Source organism: Myotis davidii, unplaced genomic scaffold, assembly GCF_000327345.1.
Source record: "Myotis davidii unplaced genomic scaffold, ASM32734v1 scaffold415, whole genome shotgun sequence".
Taxonomy (NCBI): Eukaryota; Metazoa; Chordata; class Mammalia; order Chiroptera; family Vespertilionidae; genus Myotis; species Myotis davidii.
In genome coordinates, this window is record NW_006287951.1 from 183,155 (window position 1) to 196,293 (window position 13,139).

The 13,139-nt window shown below is 38.4% G+C and overlaps 1 protein-coding gene across 1 annotated transcript in view; it reads right to left on the reverse strand.

Annotated features, from left to right (window-relative positions):
- The window catches only part of NAV3 (neuron navigator 3), a 351,070-nt gene that overhangs the window by 26,427 nt on the left and 311,504 nt on the right, over positions 1-13,139 (reverse strand). The window contains 4 exon segments of the mRNA XM_015561356.1: positions 3,326-3,423; positions 8,507-8,681; positions 10,223-10,376; positions 11,939-12,111. Of these exon segments, the coding sequence (XP_015416842.1) occupies positions 3,326-3,423; positions 8,507-8,681; positions 10,223-10,376; positions 11,939-12,111 (600 nt within the window).

A 13,139-nucleotide genomic window follows, 5' to 3' on the forward strand; every position in this document is an offset into this window, starting at 1 on the left:
CCTACATAAGACAAAAATAAAACAAGATAAAAACCCACCTGTGTGCCTTGTCTTATCACTACATTTGCTACTAAATGTATGGATGTAGTGATGATTAAGACTAATATACTTATTAAGCCTATGGGTTTTATAATAACAGATACACACAGTGGATTATGTAAAATAAAATACACCCCAACAAACTAAGCAACCAACCAAAGAAAGAAAGAAACAGCAATAGCAACAAAAACAATTAAGAGATTAGATGAAACGATATGGTCAAGGAAAACGGATTCATGACCTGTTCAGTAGAAGGGAAAGGGCCAGGAGAGAATAGTCTTCCGTTTTAATGCAGAGGGTGCATTCCTGGAGAGAAGCAGCTTGGTAGGAAGGAAATGGTGATAGAGATGGAATAGAACTATATCATATGAGTCCTAGAACTTCATCTTACTATTTTTGTGATTTTATCTTTGTTAAGCTTTTTTTAAAGTTATTCACTTAGATTATCTTTAAAATGTAATCCAGTTTTAAAAATAATTTTTCCATGGTAGTATTGCATTCATATACTAACAAAACAGGTCCCATTTTGAATTTATCAGAGTAGTCATGATTTCAAAGGACTTGCAGGGTATGTACAGGACTCATTTTAGCAAGCAAAGAATCCCTTTACAATATAAACAATGGTCCCAAATTTATCATTTTGGTGGGATGGGATTTTGAGGAATTTCTACATATATTGGAAAAGTAAGCAATTCAAAGTTTATAGCCTAACTGGAGCCTCTTTCATGACAAATGGTTATGTGAAATAGTGATCATGACACCAGTAGATAGAATTAGAAGGCATATAGATTACAATCTTGGGTCTAGTCACCAACTGCATACTCCCTAAGATGTGGTCTAATAATAACTAAGTCAGGTATTAGAAGACATGGATTCTACAACAAACAACATCTACCACAAAATTAATAAATATGACCACAGGTGAGTCACTTAGCTCAGAGCTCCAATTTCTTCAGCAGTAACATTTAACTCTATGAGGGTGATTATCACCATTATTTAGATATAAACTGATTAAGAAGCCAATACCTTTAACATAAAAAGTTGATAAATTCACAGCAAAACCACTGTGATCTCTTTTTTTATTATTACTACCATGGATTAAATGTTGGTATTCTCCATACAGCCCAAAAATTCATGTTAAAGCCATAATCCCCAATGTGGTAGTATTTGGAAATAGAAACTTTAGTAGGTAATTAGAGTTAGATTAGGCAATTGAAGTAGGCCTTTCATGGTGGAAGTAGTGGTTTTATAAATAGGGGAAGAGAGAGATCTCTCTCCTCCACTACACACACTGAGGAAAGGCCATGTGAGGACACTGTGAAAAGGTGGTGGTGTACAAGTTGAAGAGTGAGCCCTCATCAGGAATCAAATCAACCAGCACCTTCATTTTGGACTGCAGAACTGTGAGAAAGTAAATTCAGCTGTTGAAGTCACCCAATCTATGGTATTTTGTTACAGCACTCCAAGAAGACTAAGAGAACTACTTTCAATTTTCAAAGACACGGTCTTTTAGAATTCTTTTGAAAAAGAAAACTTGTTTTCCAGTGTTATTGTAACCCAGTCAAAATGGACACGGATACAATCCTATACAACCAAGAGTTAACATGCTAATTAGACCAGATGGTTGAACGACCTTCCAGAACGACCTGTCTGAACAACCAGCAGGTGGTGGGGGTGGGGGCGAGGCCAGCGAGCCTGCACCACCAGGCAAGCCAAGGCAGTCCCGGCACCCCCCCTTCTGCAGAGATGGTGGGAGAGGGGACTTGCGGTCCTGGTCCTGGTGCTGCACCTTCTACAGAGGAGGCCGTGGGGAGTGGGCCTAAGCTACTGTTGGATATCCCCCAAAAGCTCCTGGGCTGTCAGAGGGATGTCTCAATGCCAGCTTAAGCTGGCCGGTGGACATCCCCTGAGGGGTCCTGAACTGCGAGAGGGCACAGGCCAGGTTGGGGGACCCCCTGAGTGCACGAATTTTCATGCACCGGGCCTCTAGTGCTTTATAAGCAGCTGCTTTTAACTTAGAGGTAGTTTAAAATTCACTGAAATTATTATAGTCCTTCACTGTAAGACCCACTTCAGGAAATCAGGCCAAAATCTGCAGCTAAAGCAGAAAGTTTATTCTTGGGATGTTTGCTCAGTATAAAAATTCTCACCATTTAAATAGTTCCATTATTTAAAATTTAAATAGTTCCATTATTTAAAAATTCTGAAGCACTTTTTGTTTTACGGTTTGATTGAAAAGAATTAGATTCTTACAAATTTGTTTTCTTGGTTACTCAAATACATTTTCAGCTTGAAATATTATTTTTAGTTTTAAGAAAGGGCTAGAGTCAGAATGACATTGTCAATTTGAAGGCAATATTTGATTCCAGAAAAATTAAAATATTTGCCTAATCAGCTAAGGCCTTGCTTCAAAATGATACATACAAGGAGTATAAATAGAACTTATCATACTGAGTTCAGTAGAATATGTCTTTCCAGTGTTTAGGATATTTATCTAGCTTACTAGAGGCCCGATGCACAGATTTGTGCACTGGTGGGGTCCCTCAGCCTGGCCTGTGCCCTCTCACCAGCCGAAGATTGGGCCAAAACCGGCAGTCTGACATCCCCTAAGGGATGTAGTAGTACACAAAGTGGCAGGTGGCTGGGGCGGAGGCTGACCCCGGGTGGGGGACGGCCCTTCTGCTCATCCTGGCCCCACTGCTCCTGCTGCCGCTGCCACTTGTTAAGCTCACTGAGCGGCACTCCTGCTGTAGGAGCATACTCTCCACCAGGGGGCAGCTCCTGCATTGAGCGTCTGCCCCCTGGTGGTCAGTGTGCATAATAGCTACTGGTCAAATGGTTGACCAGGCAAAAGGTCGACCAGTCACTTAGGGTTTTATAAATATAGATAGTCTCATTGCACAAAGGTCAAACTGACAGCTGTAGCAATATGTTACTGAACATCATAAAGATCACCTGTATTCTACAAGTGAAATCTGTTGGATATTTTAGATGAATGTTTATGACAAAGAAGGCAACTTTTTTTTAAGTTTTAGAAATAAGGATCGCTGACAATCAGTGAGGATTCAGTGAGTGGACATGACATACTGAGACACAGGTTTACCTATATGATGGTGTCATTTTTTTCCAGTCCCTAATTTTTCTGCTTCTATAACATATTAAGGTAATGCCAAGACAAACACTGCTAATAATATGTTAATCAGAACCAATATTCAAATACAAAATACAATTGATTCATGGTCATTCTCAGCCTTTAGAAATAAAGAATTTAAGATTAAAGAAATACCTTTGCATGACCATAGCCCTTGCTTATGGAGACTATAATTTTCACACTGCGTCCATCTTTATGTCCGCTTGCATCACCAGCATCATCTAGCAAAATATCTACCAAATTAAAAACACACAGACACACATCAAGTAGAGTCATGTTAGCTCAATTTGTCTGTTATCATTGTTTTCTCCCTCAGTTAGTTTTATAATTCCATGGAACTAGTTAGCTTTTCTGCTTCCCAAATTAGCCCAATAGGCTTAAAAATCTTAGCCCTTAAGAAGTTGAATTACTGTGGTTGGGTTAAAGTTTTCAATCTAAGATTTTATTTCAGCTACCAAATATCTTCACCCAAGTGCTGGGCCATGGCCTTTAGATGAGGAAATGAGAGGTTTCCTTTTCCATTACACACTGGTCTGAGTAACCGGCATAATATTCAGTTACCATTATAACTGTGACAAACTGAAAAGCAATCTGATTTTTCAATCCAATCTAAAGTATCCAAGCTCAATATCCATATAATTTATAAATGCAAAGGTTCGGAGATTGACTGTCAACTGAAATTATTTTCAAGTATTTGGCACTGATCCAACTACATCACTGCTTACCTTATATCTATAATTATGATAGTGTGATTGAATTTCAACCATGGCATTATACTTACCTTCAAAAATATGTTAATTATCTCTCCCCTGTACTCTTTATGCTTATAGCTTCAAAACCAGAATATTATTTTTAGTAGTCAGCGAAGAGTTACAGAAGCATGATAAAGCTAGCTAACCTTTAAAGCTCCAGTCCTTAAATATGATTAAAGATAATTTTCAAAATATATTATATAAGATTGATGTCTAATTTGGAGAATTATTAAGGCAAACTATCCCAAATATATGCTTTCCTTTGGCAATGATGTTATTACAGAGCCATATTTAATATGGAGACAGTGCTCTGTGGATGAAGAAAACTCAGTTACGTGCTGAAGAGCACATGTGTGTGGTGTCAGGAGGACTCAGCTGCTCTGACTGTAATTTTATAGAAACAAGGGCTGCCATCCTAGCATCACAGAATCAATAATCTAATCAAATAGCTTCTGAAAATGGAATGGTTCCGTTATCTTAATAATGAGGAATATGCAACTTTGCAAAGGAAGGAGCAAAAAAAAAATCCCTTAAGACCATAATGAAAAAGTAGCATTCAGAATTTGAAGAATACGAAGATTTTTGCTAGAAATTTATTGTTTAAATTTTTATTGAGGTGTGTGTGTGTGTGTGTGTGTGTGTGTGTGTGAAAGAGAGAGGCGGGGGGAGAGAAAGGAAGAGGGAGAGAGAGAGGGAGAGGGCGAGAGATTTGTTGTTCCACCTATTTATGCATTCATTGGTTGATTCTTATACACTGAGTGGCCAGATTATTACGATTGGCCAGATTATTATGACCACCTCATCAGTACTTCATTGACACTTCCAAAAATACTGAATATTGAAAACTTCCTAAGCAAATACTCTCAAAGTGTTCTTCTTCTTCTTCTTATTATTATTTGCATAACTAATTCACTTCATTGTACTGATTAGGTGGTCATAATAATCTGGCTGGTCATGATAATCTGACCACTCAGTGTATGTGCCCTGATGGGGGATCGAACTGGAAACTTTGGCATTTCGGCAGGATGCTCTAACCTACTGAGCTACCTGGCCAGGGCTGGAAATTTTCTAATAATCAAAGACTATCTCCCTTACTGGAATTTAATTATTTTACCAGATTACCATTCTCATAGTCTCTCACTTTTTCACCTATCCCACTAAAAAATGAAACTCTTCCTGAAGTGTCATCTTAATTCTCTTGCTCCTTTTCTCAGAAGTTTACCGTGGTTCACTAATAGCTGTTCACACCTAAATTTCTCATAGTTCATGACCAAATTAACTTTTTAGTACTTTGCTCAATTATTTATAAATGTTGATAAATATGCACAAACATTGATTACACATAAAATATATCAGAAACTGTGCTGGGGTTTCGAAATAAATACCAAGGTAAGAATGTATACTACAAAAGTATACAAGATAATTTCATCATGTGCTAAGTGCAAGAAAGGAAAGGCACAGGGTAATGAAATAGAGTAAGTGAAGGGAGCCTGCTCCAGACAGGTAGGTAATCTTGGAAGGCTTCTAGGCGGAGGAGGTGTTTAAAGCTAAGACCAGGAGGCTGAGAAGTGCTATGCAAATGAAGACCTAGGAAAAGAGATCCAGTCAACATAGACAAATTCAAAAGTCTTGATGAATGAGCTAGGTATTCAAGGAATGGATAAATATTTGGGATGGCAGGAGTGTACAGACTAAGGAGAGAGTGAGGAATGCATGAAAGGATGTAAGGGGCTAGCTCATGTATGACCTAATAGTCCATAGTAAGAAATTTCATCTGATTTCTGATCTACTTGTCTAGTTTGCCTTAGAGGATGTCATTCATTTTATATCATGCTACTCTTAAAAAACAGACTTAAAATATAAAATGTCTCAGCATTAGGGTAAATATTTGTCAACAAGTAAGTGACTAATTATCCTTGGCTCTCGCATATGTGGCCACTGAAAGCATAATGGTTAAAATCTCAGGCACTAGATTCATCCAAACTTGGGTTCAAAAATTAGCTCTGCCAGTTACTAGGTGCGTGATTTCCAACACATTATTATAGTCACTTTCCTAACTCTTGATTTCCTCATCTGTACAATGGGGCTCAAATAGCATCTGTTTCATAGGGTTATTGAGAGAATAAGAGATAATGCATTTAAAGCCCTTTATTCTCAGTATTTAATATTTTTTTAAAAAAATTGATTTCAGAAAGGGAGAGGGAGAAATAGATAGAAAAAACAATGATGAGAGAGAATCGACTGCCTCCTGCATGCCTCCTACTGGGGATTGAGTCCCAGCCTGGGCATGTGCCCTGACGGAGAATCAAACTGTGACATCCTGGTTCATGAGTCAATGCTCCACTGAGCCACACTAGCCGGGCGTATAAATTTAGCTGTTCTATATTACTTTTCTCCATGTGTTTATCCTAACTATTTCTATTGATGGGGGAAGGAGCATATTGTGACTCACTATTGATGATGGGAGGAGCTATCGTGGCTCCTATTCCCAGTATGTTAGGCTGACCACCTGAAGAAACAGCTCTGAGGAAAAACAGATCCCATCAAGGTTAAGGGTCTTCTAGTTTATTCTTATGGAAAATTAGTTATGATCCTCTGTAAACATTTTGAGGGAAGAATAAAAAGACCTGTTATTTTGATTATAATAAAGTGAAATTTTGACAAAAATAAAAAAAAGCCTTTTCAAACTTCTATCTTTATGGGATGTATGGAACCTGCGGTATGTTTCAAGACCAGGGCATCTGTCAATGATCCTCTCTCCTACCTACTTCCTTCTTTTTTTTTTAAAAAAAAAAAAGATTAAACATGAGTCTTAGAAAGTTTTCTGCTAAAATGTTCCAGCCTAGACACACTTCTGATGTCCAATGTTGAACTCACTAAGCAAGAGTGAAGGCAACATCAATGGACACAGAAATTCTAAATTTGATTTCTTTCATTTTATATTTAATCTTTATGAGTTCTAAACATTCCTGGACATGGATTTTAGTTTCATTTTTATATGGCTGTTCTTTCTAAATTGCCTTTGATACTAACCTTGCCTTCTTCAAACCTGATCATATTTCTCTAGGATAAAACAAAACTATGCAGTAGGCAGTGAACTCCTGCCATTAAGCCACCCTGTAAGGAACCAGCCCCTGCCTTTCCTTGGTAGCCCAGCCATGGCCACACACAGGCACGGACTGCCATTGGGTGTGGGTCCTGCTTCACTTCCCTGTCAGGTTCATCACCAACAAGCCAACACACAGGATATCCTCAGAGTTCTCTGATTCTATATATTTAAAGTTCTTGTTCTTTCTTTTTAAGCACCTTTCAAAGAGTGTGGATGAACCTCAGAGACAATTCATATGTTCAAGCTATTACCATATTTCCATAGTTTTATTTTACCTGTTAATTTGTCAGCACATTTATTACGACTTTTCTCTGTTTTGTCTTGACTACTAGGATTTGGTTTACATGATGGTTATTTTCAGAATAGTTTTCCTTTCCTCAGTCCCCGCCAAAAGTTATTATAAACATTGTTTTCCTGAATTTCAGGGAGTTCCTACTTGCTTTTTTATGAGAAGAAAGCAAGTATGCATTGAGACCATTCAGGGCAGATCTATTAGTAGAATTTTTTTAAATTCTGATATTGTAAAAGCAAGAGATGCAGTTGATTAAAAATGTCATCAATATTAGTATGCAGTGTCTCTGGTTTCCTTCTTCATTTTTGTCACCATCTTCTTCTATATTTTAGTGTAATTTGGGGCAACTCCTGAAGTTCCTCAGTTCTATAAATCCAGTTACCCGGGAACATGTATATTATTGATTATCAAGCGTCACCTGGTGGCTGTACTTTGCAATTACCACAGATACTCGTAAATCTTTCCTGAATGAAACCTTATGTGCATAAAACAATTCCATGCACAGGAACAGTTATACTAGTATTTTATAACTGACTAGATAATCAGCTATTAAGACAACCTTATGTCACATCATTCTATTTGCAACTGAATGAAACTATACCCTTGTTCCATCATTAGTGCCACTGAATACAATACCAGAACGTTTAATAGAGCTGCAGATTAAGTGATTAGCATCACTATGTTCTCTCAGCAACATCACGCAAAGTCTTCTAGTCAAATATAGGAACAGGTCCTGATGCCCTTGTAAATGGGCTCTGTACATTCCAAGCGCTATAAAATTGCATGGGGTTATTAGTGTTATATTCATGAGCACTAATGATCATCAAGTTCCTTTATCCTATTACAAATGAGAGAATGGAGAAAGTACTTCTCAAAATGTGATATATAAACCATATCTCTCCGTCTTTCACTGTTTCCCAGGGAATGTACTTTTAAAACAATAACAAAGTAGAATAGATTTACAAGAGAAAAATAGGACTACTTCTGAGAATTAGAGTGCTTACATTTTAAGAGGGTATGAGTGAGAGTAGTGGTGGGTAAGATTCTCCAAATTCCAGCATCTGCTACCCCTTCCCATCCCCCACCCACACACACCATCACCACCCTGCTCCGGTTGAGTCACAGGAGCACTTTGATTCAGGCAGGTGTGCGCGCACAGTCACCTGAGGTAACAGACTCTGTGATGTTCAGGTTGTTTAGAGAAAGTCCCAGCGACTGCCGTGAGGATGAGGAGGATGTGCTACTTGAGGATTCCGAGGATGGCCGAGCAGGCTTAGCTGTGTTCCCAGTTTCTGCCTTCAGTCGATCATTTTCAGCTTTCAGTATTTCAATTTCATTCTTTTGTGAAGATGGGAAACATGAAAAAAATTGAATAGGGTTGATTGAGAAAATGGTATCATCTCTTTTATCAGAGTTAATTAGATTGTTTACTAAATAAAGCATGCGGTCATATACTATATAATAAAAGGCTAATATGCAAATCGACAGAACAGCTGAACAACCGGTCACTATGATGCGCACTGACCACCAGGGGGCGGACGCTCAATGCAGGAGCTGCCCCTTGGTGGTCAGTGCGCTCCCACAGGGGGAGCACCGCTCAGCCAGAATCCGGGCTCAGGGCTGGCGAGTGCAGCAGTGGTGGCGGGATCCTCTCTGGCCTTGGCAGCAATGCTAAGGACTCCTCAGGGGATGTCCAACTGAGGGGAGTGGGCCTAAGCCATCAGTCGGACATCCCCCCCACCCAGGGCTCCTGGACTCCTGGACTGTGAGAGGGTGTGGGCTCCCGAGGGCACAAATTTCACGCACTGGGCCTCTAGTGTTAAATAAACAAATATAAATTATGAAAACAGACTTTCTCCCAAAAAAGAAGTAATATTTTCTTGTCTTTCACATTCATATATTCAAAAATATAGATACGCTACCCATTATAATTTCAATAATATTTTTTGAATATATCAGATGTTTTCAGGATATGGCCGCATTTGAGAATACTATAATTGAAGACTTCATAACATTTCTCTTTTTTTATTTTTATCTCTTTTTTACATTTCTCATTTTAAAAGTACTGTTAAAATCTCATAGCAGATGACACTTGTAACATCCTGCATTCACAGAGAGTTGAAAATCAGAGCAAAATAATGCAAATAAGGTGATTTCAAATTACTTCAGAATCCTAGCTAACATCTGAAAAAGTTTTTGTTCCTTCAAAATGGGGCACGAGGCTCTTTAAAACAACAAAAAGCTTTTGATGAATGTACACAACGGCAGATGAATCTGCTCGGCAATGAGCTTTCTCTCTCAGTCATCTGCGGTAGCAAGTGATTACTGGTTCACAATAATAAAATGAAAACTTAGTCTGAGCACAGACTGAGTCTGAATTTAGCCCTCAGATGCTTCAAAAAAACATACAAAAGCTTTACTTTTACAGATGGCATTCGACATCACTTTCACTTTCAGATTTAGAAAGCTTGAGTTATATTTCTATAGTTTTCTCATTACTTTTGTTTTTCAGTAGAAAATAGGTAAAGGTATTTGAAAATCAGATTTCAAAAGAGCAGGAAAAAATCCAACATAAGGGCAAATCACGGAAAAGTGAAGAAGCGAGGATTATAGCTGTCTGTAAAATCTTAGCTGCCAAGTGCATCCAATCACCTGTAAGTGTATTGAATGGCCTGTGTGTGCAACTGACCAGTTTGTTTTCCCTCCTCCAACATCCGAGATTTCTCCGTTTGGTAATAAAAAATAAGTTACAAAGACTGAATAAACAGAGTACACTTCCATAAAAAGGTGTGCAGTGAGATTTGTTTTTGTAAATAACTGAGAGACGGAAGTAAGCAGTATTGTCCATCCCTCCACGCGTTCCTTGCATCAGCACTGACCTGCATCCGGTTCATGGCCTCCCGGATCTGATCGAGGTGATGAGCCGAGCTGAGGGCCTCCAGCCGAATGTCTGTTAATTTTAATTCCTTTTCTCTGAGCTCACTCTTCAGCTGCAGAATTATCTCTGCCTCGGCCTCAGTGCATTCACAGATGCTGAAAAAGGAAACAACACAAATGGGTGGTTGAGGGAAGCCAGATGATTAGGAAAAGCAATGTTTCTCTCAAAGACTCGACTGTAATATTAACCAGCAGGGACAGAAATTATTTGCTGCTGGCAAAACCTAGAGAAAAGGAGAAAGGGTTTTACACACAGTAATACAGTCATGGGTTCACAATTGGAAATAGGAACTATCTTTTTCTTTAATCTTCTCTTCCTATTTTCTGAAGTATGAAAACAGTCTATTATTACTGTATATAAAGTGACCCCCAAAAGCCTCTTGTTGCTGAAATTTATGGGCTGCAGAGCCATAGTGACATTACATTTCATTCTACGCTTTTCCAAGGGACTGAACTCTCTATTTGCAACATATGAAATCCTCTTTTTAAAGAAAAGTTATTATGTTCTTAAAATGTTGATTTCTTGTTTTATAAAATTGTGCAAAGAATAACCTTATTTGCCATAATACCATCTTCAAGTTACCATGAAAATTCAATATACAGATTGTAGGAAATAAATCAGAGAGATTAGTTTTGATCGTGGAAATAATAGATGAGTGTTATATAATCCTCCTGCTAGGCTCAGCTGACTCAGGGGATCACAGCTAATGAAGCTAAATCACAGATTTCAGCCCATAAAAGCGGGCTCATCGAGGGCTGCTGAAAGATCATATACATTACTTCCTCATTGTTGTTCTGTTATTGTTTTGTGGACACCTTTGTGGAAAACATGTCAAAAGAATTTGTTTTTCAGCTGATATCACTGTCATTTAAAATGTGAGAACTAGGTTGCTGATCATAAAATCTTAGTGTGTTCTTCCTTCCTCTGTGAGTTACAAAGTTTTATAGGTTGCACAAGTGTCTTACATGGTCCTTAATGGCCCTGTTCTATATGACAATTCTATGCTAGTCATTGTCATGGGCATATAAGGCAATCTGATTCAAATGCTATGTAAAACAAAGAGGAGCATCGGAGCACGTTTGTATAGTCTACATTCTACCTTGTAAATTCAAGTGGTGGATTATCTCATACAATTAAGGAGAATGGATTGCAGTTTGGCTTTAGGAAACAAAATTTTGCTTCAAAACCAGAAAGACAGAGGAGGTTTCGATTATTGAAATGCATGCGAGTGGTTTTAGAAAAAGCAAAAGCAAACACCGTCTAGGTTAGAATCTGGCTCTTTGCAGTTTTCATGCATCACACTCCATTTTACCGGGATCTATGCTTGTAGATGACAGGGCCATTGCGACGTTTCTTTGGCGGCCAGACAAGGGGTGACCTGTATTTAACGCACAGTTAGACAGATCCATGGACAGGTGCAGGTGAAAAGAAGTGAGAATAGTAACTTAGAAAAGTGGAGGATGAGACCAAGAAACACTCAAAGTCTAATAGACGAAACGATTGAAACAAACGCTGTCTGGCATTCTAAGGAGGCTCTGAAAAAGGCTGGGAAGGAGATGGTGTGGCAGCATAACCTGATGACCTTTCGAACACAAGTATGGGCTAGGCCTGAAGTTGGGTAAAAAATGTTCAGCACTCTGCAGAGGGAGTGACTTACGCCGAGGCCGACTGCGAGGGCTTCATGGATGCCGACCCACCGTCACCAGTGTTATGGGGCAACTTGGGGGATGCTGGGAGAGATGAGTCCGTGAGCTCTTCAATGTCCGAGTGTGAGGAAGGAGGCTTGGTGGACTTTTTCTTCCCAAAGGCTTGTTTGAATGAGCTTCTCAGCTGAAAAAAGGACAGAAATTACCTTTCCTGTCTATTTGCACTTGGAGAATTTTGCTTTGGGGCGTTAGTTTGCAGGTGCCGTCCTAGCCACTGCCTGGGGTCAGTATGTAAAAGCAGAGTATTAACAGTTGCAGCACAGTATCTCTAAAAAAAAAGATACCATGTTTTGTGTTTTTGTTTTATTCTTGTATTAATCCAGCGTAGCGCAAACATGGAAGGCTTTTAAATAGTGCAGGGTCAAGGGCATGGCTGTCAGAGCACTCATTTAAAACTAAGTACCTTGAAGGGATTTCATTCCCAATGATTCTCTCTTCAAGGCAATTTGTTTTAAATGGCCACTTTAGCGCTACAATCAAGTCATGTCCTGCTGACAGTATAAACTTAAAAAGCAAAATTAAATCAAATTCACCTAACACTTCATTAACTGTGGTTTTCTATTCAAATTTTCAATGCCCATACTATTTAAAATCGGAATCGGTATCCCCTACAGCTCTATTCAGAAAATGGTTTTACTTCTTCTTTTTAAAATTTGAGATTAAAGTGAAAAGACACAAAGGAAAGACATACAAGGTAATCTGCTTTTAAAGGGTATAAAAGCCTACTGCCAAAATAAATAGCATTCATGCCAAGGTAGGGTATTTTATATAGATGCATGCCAAATTGCCCACAGTTTATATTCACCTCACTTCCTCTAGAGTTCACCTTGCAGAAACATGAAAGAAACTGAGCAGTATTTTAAAATATTACCTGCATAAACATTTTTTAAAACAAAAAAAGATATTTCTCTCATTATTCATAGAAGGTACTCCAGGAAAATCTTCTGAGAGTTATATTTTAGATTCCATCAAGAGTTATACTTATTTAAAATCTGCTTTGTTTCATGGCATTAAGCGAAATCCTTTACTTCATTATTTTTAAACATTTTTGCAATGATAGCATCTTCCCCTCAGTTATTTTAAGAAATTGCTTAATATTATCATAAATAATATCTCTTGCAAACTAGTTCTGTTAAAGTGCATTTCCACATT